Here is an 18,012-nt window from a genome sequence, read left to right on the forward strand (position 1 = left end):
TAACAATTTTGAAAGTAATGACTCATGATATATTTTCAGAATGGCTTTTCGCGAAGCAGCAGAAGTCCAGATGTACAAAGGTCACGTGAGAGCTTTGGTTACGGAAGTCTAGGGCGTGGCCGATACCGGATGGAGGGCACGCCATTTTAGAGAATTTTTTGACACATACACTTGTCAGTGCATTTTTTCCCGTTTTGACGCATTTCTCTTTTTCAGAAAAAAAGTTTTTCATGAAATTAACATTAGAAACACGTAACTTCAAATCGTTATATTAGCAAGTATGCATGCAAATCTAATTTATATGATTATAACGTGTACATAGCTCGCTGTTCAAGGCAAACTATATGGTGAACAATATCATTATACGAAAGAGCTTCTTTTCTTGATGATTGTCATTTCACACGTTGGTTTACTAAGCTTGCATTGGTGTTCCTTTATTGTAGAGAAGTAGAAATACTGTGTTTCTTAATCTTATGCCATACGCATGCCTTTAAAAAGCTTTGTATTGTAAAATATATTATCATTGTTCACTGTTCTATAGTAAAATAACATCAGTTTGTGACTTGTTGACATTCAATTTACCGCAAAAGGCTCAATTGTAATTCTTTGAAAAGGTAACTACAAGGCGGAAATGCATAAAATGCATGGAAAATGTAGATTAACGATTGTTTATCCGCAAATCTTGTTTTGTGGTCAAATGTGTGTGAACGATGATGATTTGACATCTGTGCAAGTTATTATATTGTATCAAAACAATGTGCCAAATTCGCAAGATTTTTAAAACCCACTGTACTTTCCATAAAATTAAATTATTTATAAAGGCTTAAATGGCATTTATTCGACGTTTTCCTTATTTACGTAATTCTTTTGATGATGTTAACATTTGCTGAAATGTTATACGAATGAAAATAAAATAAGGTAACAAGGATTCACTCAGGATGCAACATTATTTATTCCATACTTACCATAAACGATAAATATCATCATTTTATTATCACAATTTCAAATGTATCATTACTATGTAAAAATGCACTTAGATAGATTTATTTCCATAAATAATATAGTTATTTAATACTCTCTGTTAACATTTTTTACCAGGGCCATAAAATTGTGCTCATTTAAAAAACTATTTTGGATAGTCTTAAATACTGGTATAGTCTAAAATGTGTATTATAGCACAACAAAGTGTCGTCTTAATGATTTTAACTTTATCGGGATTCACACCTGAGATCTATAGCAAAATCCAACAACCTGCCACTGGATCACTGAGGCTTTAAATAGTAACAAAGTATTTAACAGAGTTTATGATTCTCGTATTGGTCCTATTATCAACGGGATAGCAGTTACAATTTAACCGATTTCGACCCCTAGATGATTCGATATTCTTATCAGTTTTCAAATTTAGGAGACGAGTTGGCGCCTTTGAATATAATAATTACTGAATTTTTGGATTCTATCACTGCTATTTTGTATTTGAAAAAATGGACATGTCATAAATGTGAAAAGAAAGTCCTTTAATCGCGTATTCGTTCCAAATACAGTATGTAAATACCAATGGACATGCACATTATTTGTTGCTGTAGCGTGTTTGAAAATAATGAATCAATGTAATGATTGGTATTGCTTGCATGAAGTTTCTGATACGCAATAGGCCCTCGAACTATGTATATTGTTGTTTTACTAGGCTCGGCATTTATAGCATAATACAATAAAAAGAATAAAAGATTTTAAGTGTGTTTGTGTTGCCGTTCGAATCATGATCATTAAAAATGTTGGGTGTTACAATCATTCCTGTATATATATATATATATATATATATATATATATATATATATATATATATATATATATATATATATATATATATATATCAATTATTCTTCTGCTGGTGGAAATAAACAATCACAGGTATACATGCGTTAAGATGTTTAAGAAGTTTATGGATAAGTGTGTATTTATTTATAATTTGTAGCAAGCATATCAATTTATAAATAAAATCCAATTTCTTGATATATCGTTTATTGTTTTTATATGACACTATGCATGGAAAAAATGAACGCTTGCATGTGGCTCGTTTTCGTTTAATGTATGCGTACCTAGTATTGCAAAACATATCAGAAGCTAAAATCGATTTAAATTGGAATAAATATTTCATCCGTGCAAAGTAACTAGAAAAACAAATGAGATGGTCATAGATAAAATCGTGCTTTATATATTGTGTAGACACACAATGAAATGTACAAGATTGTGTGGCGTTCACCTATGACCTATCGACCTCAAAATCACTAAATCTTTTCCTTTCCTACGAAGTCACTATCAAATCAACGTGGATGCGTTTAGGCGAAAGCGTTCTCTAGATATTGGATTGAAACGGAATGACTTCGGATCGACCGACATTTATACAGACTGATCGACCGACCTACTGACCGACGGGCAGGGGAAGGGCGATATAACCCAAAACTTCCGCTTTTTCTCAAGTGGAGTTATAATTGAAATAATCAACTCGATACAAACCATCCAACTTCAGCATACGTTCCTTTCCTCTTTAGTAACAAACGTAGAAGAACAATAGAGGTCCTATTTCGCTCACCTGAGAAATTAAGAAACTGAAAAAGTGTAAGCAGATTTTGTTATGTTTGTATAAAAATTTGGCATTCAATCTTGCTTTAACCCAGTAAAATTTTAAACTTGGCAGTGATAAAAATAAAACGAATGTGTAATAAAGGTGTGCGCTCGTTGATAAAAAAACATGTGACTGTCACTTCTAAAATATGCTCAATGTTTCGCTATAGCCATATACAGAAAACTGCACCAAAGACTTGAAGCCATGTTTTTTCAACGGAACTCGGTCATTTTGAATCTTAGCAATTTATCAAAAGAACAATTTTTGAGAACGTTTCAGGAAAATTGACACAAAATATGACTTAGAGTGTTTTCGCTTTATCCATATAAGGAAAAAAGCCCAAACAAATTGGCGCCCATGTTTTTAAATGGACCGAAATAATTTTTAAACTCGGTCAAGATATGATTATAATAACGGATCTGGATTCTTTTCATTGTAGAAAACATATGACATGTACATTTTGAGTGCCCGAATGGATTTATAATAACAATATCGGGAAATGTGCGAATCCCTTTCGGCCATGTTTTCCATGTAACTGGAACCATTTTTTAATTCAACCAAGATATTATTAGATAAACTATTTTAGCACGGTTCATGAAGACTACACACTCAACGTGACTTGAATATTGTTCTTCACGGTGTCAGTTTAACCATATAAGGAAATGAACACCGCCGCATGACGACCATGTTGGCAACATATTATTAGAATAGATATCCTGACCTAGTTTCTTGAGATAAAAGACCCGGGTGTTAAAGTGGGTATGCACGATTTTGTCACATATTTAGGAATTTAATAAAATGTGTAAAAACGTATTATACATATATTTCAATATAAATTAAAATACAAGTTAAGAGGAACATGTGTCGAAAAATGCGAAATAAGCCAGATATTTAATTCTGAAATCGAACATGCCTGTACAGTCGAATTCGCCAGCATGTATATCATGCATGTACGATGTGAATCTAAATTTAGTTTTACGGATCATTTTAATGTCCTGCAACGATAACTATTCATACGACACACGAACACTAACTCAGATCCTAATAAAAAGACGAATGGTTTGGTTATTGTAGGAAAATATGTACGAAATATCTTCGTCACAATCGGCTCGGGGCGCTAATTTGTCTTTGCTGCATTTTCTGAAATTCGTCTTCAATGTACACTTTTTTCTTGCCTATTTTGTGTTATTGTAACATATTTTTATCAATATATTACAATTTAACACATATACAAATCGTGCATACCCACTTTAACACTGTAAAGCTATAATTATATAAGGAAAACTTCCTCGCCCTCTGACTTCCATGTTTTCCAATGGCCGAATCCATTTACGATCTCGGCCCAAATATTAGTAGAATAAGGTTCTGAATAAGTGTCATGACTATTAAACAAATCACTTGACTGCTAGACTGTAAACAAGAATTTAATAAAGCAGAATAAGGAAAACTGCATCGCCTCTTGGTGGAAATTATTTTTAATTTAGAGAAGCCATTTTCCTACATAGCCTGGACATTATAACAACATGCTCTTAGAAATTTTACCAAATTATGATCAAATATTTGCCTTCTAAATGGTTCAGAAGCTTTTATTTAATTTACCAAATGACCAAGTTTTTCACCCAACATGATCCAATTTCTAATTCGTCCGATGCATTACATGGGACAAAAATCCCAAGATTGTCATACAAATTGGCAATATGGTATTATTGAGTGTCCGCAATGAAAATTTTGGCGATGCATAACATACGAAGGAAAAAAGGCGATCGCCAAAGCCCACCATGTTTGTGCTTCAGTACGCTTAATAGAGAATACATGGTCGTCTGATATGGAAAGCCTCGCCGTTTCCTACGCCGTGTACGATTGGTATAATATCACGATATCACGAGTAACCAACAATGTATTCTATGTATGATTAATATATTTTTGTGTAACACATATCACTAGAAGTTTTGTCAGACATCAATATCAAATGTACGTACGCAATACTGAAAGGGGAAAAACTATTCCCATTCCCCCGCCCCGAAACTTGAAGAGAACAATGAATTAATTTTGATAATCAGAACAAGAACTACATCACCAACACATCGCCTATTGCATGATCATACTATGCAATTGGGCATGGAAATCAATGGAATCAAGGTGTAAAACAAGCTTTGCTACTAACATCAAATATGTAAGACATGTGATCTAGTTGGGATTTAAACTATCTGACTCAATCTACTTCAACATAAAAATTCTAAATAGTGATAAACACAGTTGGAAAGAGGACTTTGAAAAAGAAATATGTTCCAGCTGACAATACAATGACAGTCACAAGTTGTTTTATTTAGGGATAAATAACACATTATGATTATATGAGGTGGACAGAATTTCACATGAACACAAAACCTTAACATATTCATATGCAGACTAAAATTTTCCTATTAGCTGTCTCAATCAACTATTAATTCAAATGAGACATGTGTCCATGAGACATGGATGCCATCATATATAACTTGTGTCTTTAATCTCTGCTTATGTCACAAAAAGAGGTTTTTGACCAAATTTGCAAGTGACCGTTAGTCTCCAGACTATCTGTATTATTGAAAACTTTGAACTCGAACTCTAAATGTGACCTTGACCTAGGAGGAAAATAGGCTTTACACTTGAAATACAATGTCCACATGGCGGTCATTATCGGTAAATTATTTGAAAATAACATGGTGAATAATAAATTTAGAGTCCATAATTTAGCCTTAAAGTTTGAACTTAGCTCGATATTATAAAAAAGCCTAAGGCTTATTCGAAACGCTCTTGGGTCCGTTTATACGGACTAGAACCAGTACTCTCTGTGTATGGGGGAAATCTAAAGCACGCTCCCAAAAAGGGGTTCGAACGCAGCACCTCCCGATCGCTAGGCGGATACAAGACCCTTACACAACTGCGACCTATGAAATTGTAGTCGGACCGTGATCTTTGAGGTAATGATACAGGAATTACTCGCAACACTTTCTTTAATGATGAAAGCATTTATGCATCATCATCATCATCATCATCATCATCATCATCATCATCATCATCATCATCATCATCATCATCATCATCATCATCATCGTCATCGGAAATGTCATCATCATCATCGTTATAATCATCATCGATAGTGTCATCATAAACATCGAGCAACTTTATCTAATCGAATCTAGAGCATGTTTTCGATGTCTTTTCAGATATGCGATAATATATAAGCAGGTTTGTACAGTTATTATTCATTGTTTCTGGAATTTGTAAAAAAAATCTAACTGCAGTGTGAATATGCTCGCTAATAGGCAACTGTATACAACATTTGAAACGTTGTATCCTCATTTGTTTGTGACATTATGATGTGACGAAATGCGATATCACATTAAGGGTGTTGAGATCGCCTTATTGATAATAAGGATGATCACGTTAAAACGCAATCTTATTTGAATATGAAAGGCTATTACGTTTTGTCTCTGCAGTCCGATTACTTAAAGAGTCCTAATTGACCATAAGCTATGACATTAATACTGGATAGTGTGTGTCACTTACCTGGTAGAAATTACTTTACACAAATTAAGAACAGCGTATCTGCTCTGTTACCTCCTTTATAAAAATGTTCGATAACTTATATTTGTTTTAATTAAATAATCTTAACAAAATATCTCAATGAGTCTAATGATCAACAATTGAAAATTTGTTTGCAAAAGTTGTTGTTTATTTGCACAGAATAATAACTGCATTGTTGTTTTAAATAGCATGTACAACGCAAACTTGAATTTAACTTAATCAAAATAATCATCTTAAGCTCTTCAGCAGTGTACATGACCTAAATGATGCCATCACTCACCAATAAAAACACAGTCTTTCAGCTTTAAAATTTTCTTTGGCAAATATTCTCTTTTCTCTTTAAGATATATTACCAATAGTGTATGTAATGCACATTTATAAAATTAAACTATTGATTTCGAAAAGCTCCGTTTCCATAATGTTGTTCATTTTCTTGTTATAATTCGTCATTTTATAGAGATTTCGCTTCATTTGAAAATATTTTATCTACCTTGCAATTGTAAATTTGTAAATCCTGCTAACGAGCAATAAAAAGGGACGCGTGTAAATATATTTTATTTTATCAGTAATGAATAAATGTTGGAAATTATACCGCAAACTCACATGGATTGTAATATACACATATCATATTCATATATCATATACATGTATTATAAACGAAACATACAAAACGTGTACCATCTAGAGTGAAATATAATTAAGTGATACATTTTGATTATTATCAGTCAAAGTTTGTTAACTTCTCAACGAAAAACATACATATTTTGTTGAATATTCCATTTAACATTCTGCCAATATTTCTCTTAACCCGCCCCCCCGAATTTTACAAATCACACCTGCACGAAAGACCTTAATCTGAGTACAGTTGTAATATTGCCATACTGTTAAAATGGTACCTAGCCAAAGATGTGCATCGTTTAGAAGGAAAAACGCACGCAACGAAATAGGATAATTATTTGACATCCAGAAACGGTTTAGCAAATAATTCGTTGTACACGTAGGCATAATATATCTTAATTACAAACATGTATGTGCTCATAGCGCTCGAAACCCTCGTTGGTTTGAAAACATAATGTGTTTATTGAATCAAGTTTTGATAAAAGTAATGCATATAATAATACTTTCTATATTACTACACAAACAAGCAAATAAAAGACAGCAACACCAAATACGTATAAATATATTTTAATTACATAAGAGCGGAACTTCATCATCAAGTACATAAAACCTTCGATAGAAATGTTGTTGTTTTAGTTTGAAAATAGCTTTTACAAACAATATTGTATATCATTATCGGAGAAAGAAGAAGCAATGACCAAAGCATTCGGAATATATTTTCAAATTCTAGTATTGACTGATGTAATAAAAAACAAAAGCTGTAAACCTCGGTTAGTAAATTAAAAAATCCATAATATTTATTAAAAGTCTGAAGATAAGTTATAATGTTTGTGCACTGCAAGTACGGTTATAACATATTTCGTTTCAAAAGACTTGCACATGATTAATATTTGTGTGATTAAAACTTTTTTTTTCGATAACGTTCTTGCACAACAAGAAAAAAACATACCGGTATATATGATAAAAGTAGATGTATTGGTTATCAATGTACACTGGTATGTTTGTATTATAGTATATTAATGAACACAATAATAATAACACCAAAACATCAACTTTGGTCAATGTATTTGTCATTACTAACAAGCCTTGTTTACACGCACAAGAAACGACAATTTCTTAACAAAATCATCATATAACACAAACAAGCACGATATTGTGTGCCCAATGCTAAGTGTAAATAAACGTTATGTGTGGCAACAATTATTCAAATGTTAATGCAATTCAGAGAGGTGTTTTTCAGTCTATAATAGTATCGTTTCTATAAAACCGGCTTAAAACAAATTGTTTGTTTTGTTCTCGCCTTTGTGTTTCCTACGTTGTTGTGTCGAATTTGGTGACCGTCGGTTTGACCATATGCTCCTCTATTTCTCTTGTTATCGTATACTTTGCACACAAGCTAGATATCATTATTTCCAAAAGGTTGAGATAATGTCAAAAGTGACTTATTTTGATGTTGAAAATAAGAAGAGTGTGTCAATAAAAAAGACCTTGTCATTGCATGTGCTTACAATTAATAACATAAACACGAGCTAAGCGACGACATACATTTTATGGGACACAAACTAAGGATTTAGTGAAAACAGATCCTCTATTCAAACATTTTGTTGTTGTCTTTAATGCTGTTTATCGTTTCAAACGACAATACAAAATGTCCGCAAAGTGCAATATTTTCGTTTATCAAGATTAATATCTCTTTTTTAGAATGTTGACAATCAAGAGGATAAAGAACTACATACAAGTAAGGAAAATGAAACTGTTTGTTAATGAGGATAAATATTTCATCTATAATCTTTCCTTATTTACGCAGAATAAGCATGGAATCTCCATCATGAAAATGCAACTATTCATTTGTCATGACAAATAGTTTATATATCAAAACACTGGACGACATCCTTGAGTATTCAGGAAAGCATGCAGACGTGGCAAGAAATATTCATTCATTCATTTATTTCATATTTTAACAATTTGTAAAGCATGGTACATGCATAAATTACACATAAAATAAGTATCTGCTTATGGTATGAGAAATAGCAAACCTATAATTTAAAATAGCATCACAGTTGATAAATCAAGCAAACAGATATACAGGTTTTTAAAAAATCAATAAATTATATAACTTAATATAAAAATTTGAGACAGTAAAATAATAATACTTTTATTGGTTAATAAATGTTTTATATATAATTTGTGTGTACCAAAAATTTAAACCATGTCACAAACATTTAAATACAAGGATAGCGCAAACAAGGAAGTAAATCCTTATTTCCATTGTGGTCCTTTATACATTTAATGTAGTTGACCTATAAACAACAACTAATTAAACCTTTATGAGGAAAACTGAATGCTAAATTAATTTCGGAGATCATTATCACAGACATGAAGTAAGTATCACAGAATTTATATTGCATTACTTTTCACTATTAATCATCATCAATGCGGCGAAGAGAGAGACACGTGGTTCAAAAGCAGCCACATGAATCTACCCACCTCCAGTTAAGGGATTCATGGATGACCTCACTCTGACAGCAAAGACCCACATTCAAGCAAGGTGGTTGCTTTCAGCCCTAGAAGAGGCAGCAACTTGGTCCAGAATGAGGTTCAACCCCAGAAAGTCCAAAGCACTTGTTATCAGGAAAGGCCAACCTACCAAGAAATTCAATCTGACAGTGCAAGGTGAGGACATACCATCGATAATGGACAGCCCCATTAAATGCCTGGAAGTGGTATGATGCTACACTGCAAGATGGGAACAACATCAAGCGCATCAAAAACCAGCTCACTGAAGGGCTGAAGCAGATTGACAGAAGCGGACTACCTGGCAAATTCAAGGCCTGGTTATTCCAGAATGGACTTCTCCCACGACTGATGTGGCCACTGATGCTTTATGAGGTGGCAGCAACAGTGGTGGAAGGACTGGAGAGAACCATTAGTAGGCATTTGCGAAAGTGGCTTGGCGTACCACCCAGCTTCAGCAACATTGGGCTCTATGGACGATCAAATCAACTACAGCTCCCATTGAGTTCGTTGGTGGAGGAGTACAAGGTGGCAAAGGCCAGACTTGTCATGACGCTGAAGGATTCAAGGGATGACATGGTTCGAAGAGCAGGTGTTGAGACCAGGACTGGAAGAAAGTGGTCCGCTAGCCAGGCTGTAGCGGAAGCAGAGAGCCGCCTGCGACACAAAGACATTGTGGGAACAACGGCAGTGGGAACGCAAGGTCTGGGCTCTGCGGAGTCGAGGAGCTGGAAGAAGGCGGACAGTAGGACAAAGAGGGAGATGGTCCAGACAGAGGTACGTCTGGCCGAAGAAAAAGATCGAGTCATAAGGGCAGTGGCAATGGGGTGCCAGGGTGCTTGGACAAAGTGGCAGACTACAGGAAAGAAGATGACATGGGCGGATATCTGGCGTAGCGAACCTCTGCGCATCAGTTTCCTGCTCAGGTCAGTCTACGACCTGCTACCTTCACCAGCAAACCTGCACAGATGGGAAAAAACGTGACGACCCAACCTGCAAACTTTGCGGAAAGATATGCACGCTAGAACATACACTATCATCTTGCCAGACAGCCCTTACACAAGGAAGATACAGGTGGAGACACGACAAGGTCCTCAAAGAACTGGCAGACATAGTGGAAAGGGAGAGGCGAAAGAAGAGGACTGTAAAAGAGACCGGGAAGATGCAGTTTGTAAAGGAAGGGGAAACCATCAAGAAGCCGCAGACGCAAGCAGCATCGATCCTAGATCGTGCGCAGTCATGGGAGATGGTTGTTGACCTGAAACGAAGGCTGGTTTTCCCAAGTGTAGTTCAGACAACACAACGCCCCGACATGGTGATCTGGTCGGCAAAGGACAAGTTGCTGGTGATGGTTGAACTCACAGTTCCTTGGGAGTCGCGCTGTGATGAGGCGATGGAGAGAAAAACGGCAAAATATTTTGATCTGCAGAGGGAATGCAAGGAGAAGGGGTGTCTCACGTGGCTATTCGCAGTGGAGGTCGGCGTCCGAGTCTTTCCGTCAAAGTCTCTCTGGAGACTTTTCACTGCACTTGGCCTAACAGGAAGAGACCGAAAGCGAGCGGTCAACAGACTTCGGGATGCAGCGGAGAGAGCATCGAGCTGGCTTTGGCTAAGGAGAGAAGAGAGAGCTGGCAGCCGTCTACTGACACGTAGGGGATTGATCAACCCCTGCGGACCCACCACCAGGAGAATGTATCGAGATTAATGGGTCGAAACATTCAGTGATCGGTGGCTCTCGACTGAGCATGTCAGTAGTCCAGCAGTTTAACGACTGTTTACATCTCATTAAAATACAAATAAAACTAGCAAAATACTAAAAGAGTAGCAAGCAGATGGGTTTTGACGGTGTACTGAAAACTGGGGAGGTTCTTAGCCTGCCTTATATGTTGTGGCATTCCATTCCAGAGAGAACAACCTTAAAATGCAAATAACCGTTTACAAAAACTTTTAACCTTGGGCAAACAAAATCTTCCAGTGTCTGTGAATGAGTCACTTGAAGCACCAACTGACACTCTTAACCAAGTGGGATAGTTATGAACTGAACTTAGTGGACTGAAATGCTCATTTAGGTAACCTGGTGATTTAACACTGTAGATTTTGAACACATTGCACAACATGATTTGATCAACCATTTTAGGGACTGGTAGCCAGTTTAGTTTGACAAAATGACTTTGATCTATATGAGCCCTTGCTTCAAGATCCAACACAAACCTGATCATTCTGTTCTGGGTGACCTGTAATTTATTCCTAAGTTCCAGAGTCAAGCTGTTATATTAAATTGAACAACCATAATCAAAATGACACTTGATGAGGGACGTGACCAGTAACATTTTGAGTGTGGGTTAAGGAACTTACTCTAATTTCCTGTACAAAAACTTCAAACTAGCATAAGCTTTCCTGATAGTTGACCTAGCCATTGAATCAAAAGATAGACTTTGATCAAGAGAGGCACCAAGATACTTAACAGAATCCTTACCTTCAATACAATATTAAAAATGTGGCCAGACTGTAACCTTGCTTTTGAACCAAACAAAACAGACTCTGTCTTACCCAAATGCAAAGATAGCTTATTACAAATTAACCATTCACTTAGAACATTCATTTCGGAGCTCAAAACTGAGTCAAGTTCAGACCTATCCTTTACCAGAGACCAAAATACCAGAATCATCTGCATACAGTAACAACTCATTTTTTACTGCACCAGTCATGTAATTGACGTAGATAAGAAACAACAACGGCCCTATAATAGAGCCTCGGGAACACCCCATGTTATCGTTGCTCGAGAAGATTGACTACCAAAGACATCAACCAATTGATGCCGATCCGACAAATATGAAGTAAACCACTGAACAGTAACCTTTGAGAGACCCAACGCATTCAACTTCATCAATAGAATACAATGATCAACATTATCAAAGGCTTTCTGCAAATCCAGCAAAACCATACCAACAAGATTACCTTATCCATTTGGAACCTAATGTTATGTGAAAAATGAATGAGACATGTGTCAGTAGAAAAACCTTTTCTGAAGCCAGACTGGAAATCATACAGGAGATTATTCGAAGACAGATTTCTTCAACCTGATAAAAGATAATCGTTTCAAATGATTTGAATATAACACTAAGAACTGACACTAGGCGATAATTACCAACCTCTGTCTTGTCATTTGTCTTAAATAATGGGACCACTCGAGCTGACTTCAGGTCATCCGGTACAGAACCTTGGATGAAAAACAAATTAATTATGTGGGTAAGTTGGGCTGAAATCATTGGGACAGCATCTTTCACAAAAAGAGAGGAGATACCGTCTAACCCAGTAGCTTTATTAAAACTAAGAGAAGCAAATAATTAAAAATCTTACTTTCAGAGACAAAATACGAATACAGGTTAAACAAAATACTACCAAAAATATTTTGACATTTTGGAAGTTGTTCAACTAGCTTGGAAGCAACTGTAGTGTAAAAAGTATTGAACTCTTCAGCAAGTTTACATTTATCAAAACAAATGTCATCATCTATCTTTAAACCAATATTACATTCTGCCTGACCCTTTTTAGATGGAAGACCTAATTTGTTTAAACATTTCGACAAGGATTTAGAATCTGACTTGTTGTTATCTAAAGATTCTGTACAATAATTTGTCTTAGCTACAAATTGACAGACTGTGCTTGATTTCAATATGTTCTGAAGTGTTTCATTTTTTTTTCAGTTTTGTCCTTCTTGTACATTGAAAATGCGTTATCAAGTTCCTGGAAACAATGTAGAACATCATAATTAATCCATTGTTCAGTTCTTTGTTTCAGTTTTATTTCTTTCACTGGAGCAAACTTGTCAATTGAGTCCATAAATATATTTTTGAAAGCTCCCAAAGCATCAGAAACACAATCACTTAACATCACTTCTGACCACTCACATTAAACGAAATGCTGCTGAAAACTGTCTTTGTTATAGTGTTTTAAGGATCTTGCTTTCACTGTGATAAGCACCCGGTGCTGTTTGTGCAATTTAAACACTTGATTCTAGGGTTGATTCTTCAGATGCTCTCTGTTGTTAACACGTTTCCTATCTCAACAATCAAAAACCTCTCGAGCTAAGGTATTGGTGTCTCATTATCGGAAAATTGGCCTTACCGTTGTAATCATTATGCGTGACTATAAAGAATCCAGTGTAAATGTCCGATTTTGTCTCCATAAACATGTTGGGAAGATATTGTTTCAAAACAATAAGTCAATTTCACAGATGTAGATTTTTACATTCATTTAATGCGTGTGCTGTTACCATCCAGAGTATGATAAAAAAGTTGAACAAACCAATAAAGGTTTCAAATAGTTTACTTTCTCTGGAACAATGATAGTTTCTATTTGGTTTAATAAGTATTTGAACGTGTGTCAATTAATAAGCAATTGTTACGGCCGAATATTACCAGTCATATGAATGGTCTTAACTATATGTTTGAATCAACAACGGAATTTTACAAATATTTCAACACGGCGTTTACGGTGGCATCATTCATCACAATATATTCAATGATTTTTTTAATGATTTTACTTAATGAATCGCTACTTGATATGGAAAGAAGTACAAGTTGCCCCAGTTATCAGTCTTGGTAATTGTGTTTTGCAGGCTCAGAAGGTGTTCCTTTATATATGTATTATGCTCATTATACCATTGACTATAAACGTATACAAACATATTTTTACAATAAACGTGCAATCTTTCTTATACAGTTTGCAGTTGTTTTAATATAAGTCTTAGTTTCACCGATGCACTTTTATGTTCAAAGGAGCATACAGTTATGTGATGCATGCTCTTTATTTATTAATTGGTTATTATGAAACATATGTTCATATTAAATCCTATTTAAATTAATTGGTTCCAAGAAATAAAGATCATTTAATAAATCTGTTTTAAGCATATCATAATATTAATTCACATCTATGAACTAAATCACTGAATTACTGCTTGGTTGAGTTTACCTGCTAAGGGGTATACAATCGTAAAAACTGTGGAACACTTATTTATTTTTATCGCAGTCACACCCAAAATTGAGATAACGTTGTGAGTGGTTTACCATGTCCGTAAGTTCGCAATCCAATTATCACCAATTTTAGTGTGAGTTATTGGTATGCCTTTTCATAAAGTTGTAGCCCATCAGTTTGTCTAAGATTTCTTTTGTCAGAATAGCTTTGCATTTCTCATTTCAATTAGGTTAAATGAAAAAATATTTCAGAACAATATGTGCCATTCTTTCATTTATTTCGTCAATTTATTTCTCAATTTGTTAATTTAAATTACACGAATGCACGCTCGCGCCTACTCACGCAAAAGGCAGATAAATGCAAACATTTAAGATTGGGTTAAGCGTGAACATTGTTATTAATCTAACATGCGTGGCATTCGTGGAGATAATCAGCACGAATTATGACCAAGTTGTGCACAACTTTTGCAGCGAAGATTAACACAATACAAACATTGTTTCAAATCTTCAGTCATGATAAATGCAACTTATCGCTTAAACTAAGAAGCAATTGAGTATTGGTTGTTTAAATGAAAATATTGGTCTATTTGTTTCTCATTCAAAGATAATAACTTTTAAACGTGTTGATATTTGTCTTCATCAAACAAAACATTTTGCAGGATTTTCGAACTTCTATTCCATTCCACGCAATCTTAGTTTCGTTGTTTAAGTGTGGTTTGCTGTTTTTGCCGCAGTTGGTTAAGGCCTAGTTTCCGGAATGTCTGGCTCCTTTAAAATGGTATTACTCTTACTGATCCGCCATTAAATATCTTTATCGATATGTTTCGCTTAGGTGACATAATTCTGTTTACTCTATACATCTTTATTGATCACCGCTGATAAGAGTCACTGCTACGTAAAAACATCAGGGTAAAACTAAACGGATAAAATAAAAGGTGTTTGCGCGCGTCAAAGAAAAACATGATTATTCTAGTCCTTCCAGGATCAGCTCGCATTAGCTTTGGGTTTCTATTTTCTTCATTTAAATGTTATTGGTCGAAACCCATGTTTGTTTAAGATTATTTATTTTTACTCGCTTGGTTCAAACGCATAAGTTAGTTAATCCAACATTATTGTAATCTTCACGAAGCAATTTCCAACTCAGGATAAGAACCAATTTCATATTTTAATGTGTCTGATATCGTTTAGTATTCATAAATTGCTTACATTCCCTGAACATTGAAATCTAATCGCGCATCTGAAAAACGCCTGATTTGGGTCTGAAAGATTATCATAGAAGTTTGTCTCTGGAGTCCTATTAAATTAAGAGTACTATTCGGCTATTATTGGACATCATGTGTCACTTGCTCGTAAGAAACAACTGTAACAACATTTTGAAAAGCGTTTACAACCAATATAGACTTAAAGCTCTGTTATCGCATATAAATGGACAAATTATTGTACATGATTTGACTCTAACATTCAATGTTTGAGTCTTCGTAACTCATATTTTTTTTCTACAAATATTTTTAATCAAATATCTATTTAGGATCAATCTAATTAAAACAACTGAATCATTGTTTAAAATACCGTGTAAAGAGAACCAGAATTTACGTAATCAACACTTTCATCTTTTGCGTGTAGGCACTGTACATTATCTTAAAAATGATACCAGTCACGCATAGAAACAAAGTCCTTTATTGTAGATTTATTTTCCCAATTTTTTCTTATCTCTTTAAGCGCCATTATCAATGTTACGCAACGGTTTTGCACTTCCTTACTGATTCTTTTCGATGCGTTCCATTTCCATACTAATGTTTATTTTCCCTGGTTTATTCTTCATCATTATACAGCAACCTCCTTTCATTTAAGAATCAATCACAATATATCTAGACAATTTAAATGTGTTATTCCTCAAACCTTCCATATAGTGAGTCGTCTACAGAGATATATTTATTTCAGGATTAATAATTAAATAACATTCGAAACAAAAGAATGACATAGACAATGCATGTCCTTTAAAAACATAAACCAATTATTATCAACGTAAGATTTTGAGCACCTTACGGGAGGAAATTAATTTTTTGTTGAATGTTTAATCCCCTTAAGCCCAAACCCCCAATTGGATTGATAACGACTCCATCACGTGATGCACTAAGCTGAGTTAAAATCGTTCATAGACAGACAGTTGTCCTATCGACACACGATGAAAGCGTAGCGGTAGTGAAAAATTAATGCAAGAATAACTGACCAGAAATGTGTTAAAATGGAAATTAAATAACAATCAAAACTTGTTTTTCATACGGTTGAAATATTCTAAAGGTATTCACTACATCATTTTATTTTAAATTAGAATTAAGTTTTGATTACGTATACACAACATATGCTACCGAACGAACAACCAAACTTATCAAACTAACATAAATATGTATTAGTCTTTTTTTTAAATAGCATAACAAAGGAATGCCATTATCAAACAAGTAAAACATTTTTTTTTAATTTGTTATTGTCTTCAGTTGGATAAAAAAGTTTACAAGAACTAGTATTGACCTGACAGGAACCGTGAAAGAAGTTATGGCGAAAGCAAACGGATTGTTGCTGATATTTGTTTGTGGGTTTGCTGATCTAATCACTGTCAAAAAACCGAAAGCTGAAAACATCGGTAAGTAAATTATGTCAGTTGCTATAAAAATAATAAATACATATTTATAATAATTTTTGAGATTAAATATATGTTGTAGTTACTTTAAGGAAGCATATAACATATTTCTTTTCAATTGATTTAACATTAAATATTCATTTTTTTGTAAGAAAATAATGTTTTCGCAACGAGATGAACCATAATTACATGTGCATATTTAAAAATGATTGTTATTGCTATATCATTGTACATGAGTATGTTTGCATTATATTATGTCAATTATTATTAAAACTAAATCATGTACACCGATAATCAAAATCAAAGCATCATTTTATGATGGGCCTTATATAAACTCACAAGCTACACATTTACAATGTATAATAAACTACCATATTCAACAAAAAGGTGAATAACAAAACCACTAAACTAATGTGCAGTCTGTACATATTTTATCCATGCCATTGTATTTATTTTTTGACAACAATTATGTTAAATATTTTTAAAAATTCTGTGTTGGATTATTTTGAGTTTATAATAGAATTATTGGTATAAAACCGGCTTAAACACGTACTGTTTTTAACTCGTATGTGTTTCATACGTTGCTGCCTCGATAGTATGGTGACTAGCGTTCGGCTTCTCTATTTCTGATGAAACTAGTGTTTCACTGTTTACCATATATTTTTTTCCAAAAGCCGAATTTCAATATTTTTAAATATGTAGATGATGCCATGGAATACTGATTTTGCTGAAAGAGACTGATTTTGATGTTGAAAATATGAAGAGTTGTACGAGCTTTAATTTCATAGCAAAAACACAAGATAAGTAAGCACACACATTTTATGGGGCACACAATGAGGTTTTTGGGATCGCAGATCAACTATTCAAGTCAACCTTTTTGTCCTTCACGGGTTAACCGTTTCACACGATATCGCATCAACTTAATAAAGTATGTCCGCAAAGTGCAATATGTCGTTTATCAAGTTTAATGCATCTTTTATCACATATTGATCCTCACGATTAAAAGCATCGATGTTAGAAAAATGGAACTGCTTGTTTATGTGGATTAGTGTCTGAGTTATCATCTGTCCTCATTG

The 18,012-nt window shown here is 34.3% G+C and overlaps 1 protein-coding gene across 6 annotated transcripts in view; it reads left to right on the plus strand.

Moving 5' to 3' along the window:
* Positions 1-18,012, plus strand: part of LOC127865825 (uncharacterized) — a 182,952-nt gene that overhangs the window by 98,969 nt on the left and 65,971 nt on the right. For 5 of the 6 annotated variants that reach the window (XM_052405850.1, XM_052405848.1, XM_052405849.1 and 2 more), the window contains exon 42: positions 40-1,736. The exons of the other annotated variant lie outside the window; for it this stretch is intronic. In XM_052405850.1, the coding sequence (XP_052261810.1) occupies positions 40-150 (111 nt within the window). In that variant the 3' untranslated portion in view covers positions 151-1,736. Of the gene's footprint in view, positions 1-39; positions 1,737-18,012 lie in introns of those variants that run through there. 6 annotated transcript variants of the gene reach the window in all.

This window comes from Dreissena polymorpha, chromosome 2 (genome assembly GCF_020536995.1).
Source record: "Dreissena polymorpha isolate Duluth1 chromosome 2, UMN_Dpol_1.0, whole genome shotgun sequence".
In the NCBI taxonomy this organism is placed as follows: Eukaryota; Metazoa; Mollusca; class Bivalvia; order Myida; family Dreissenidae; genus Dreissena; species Dreissena polymorpha.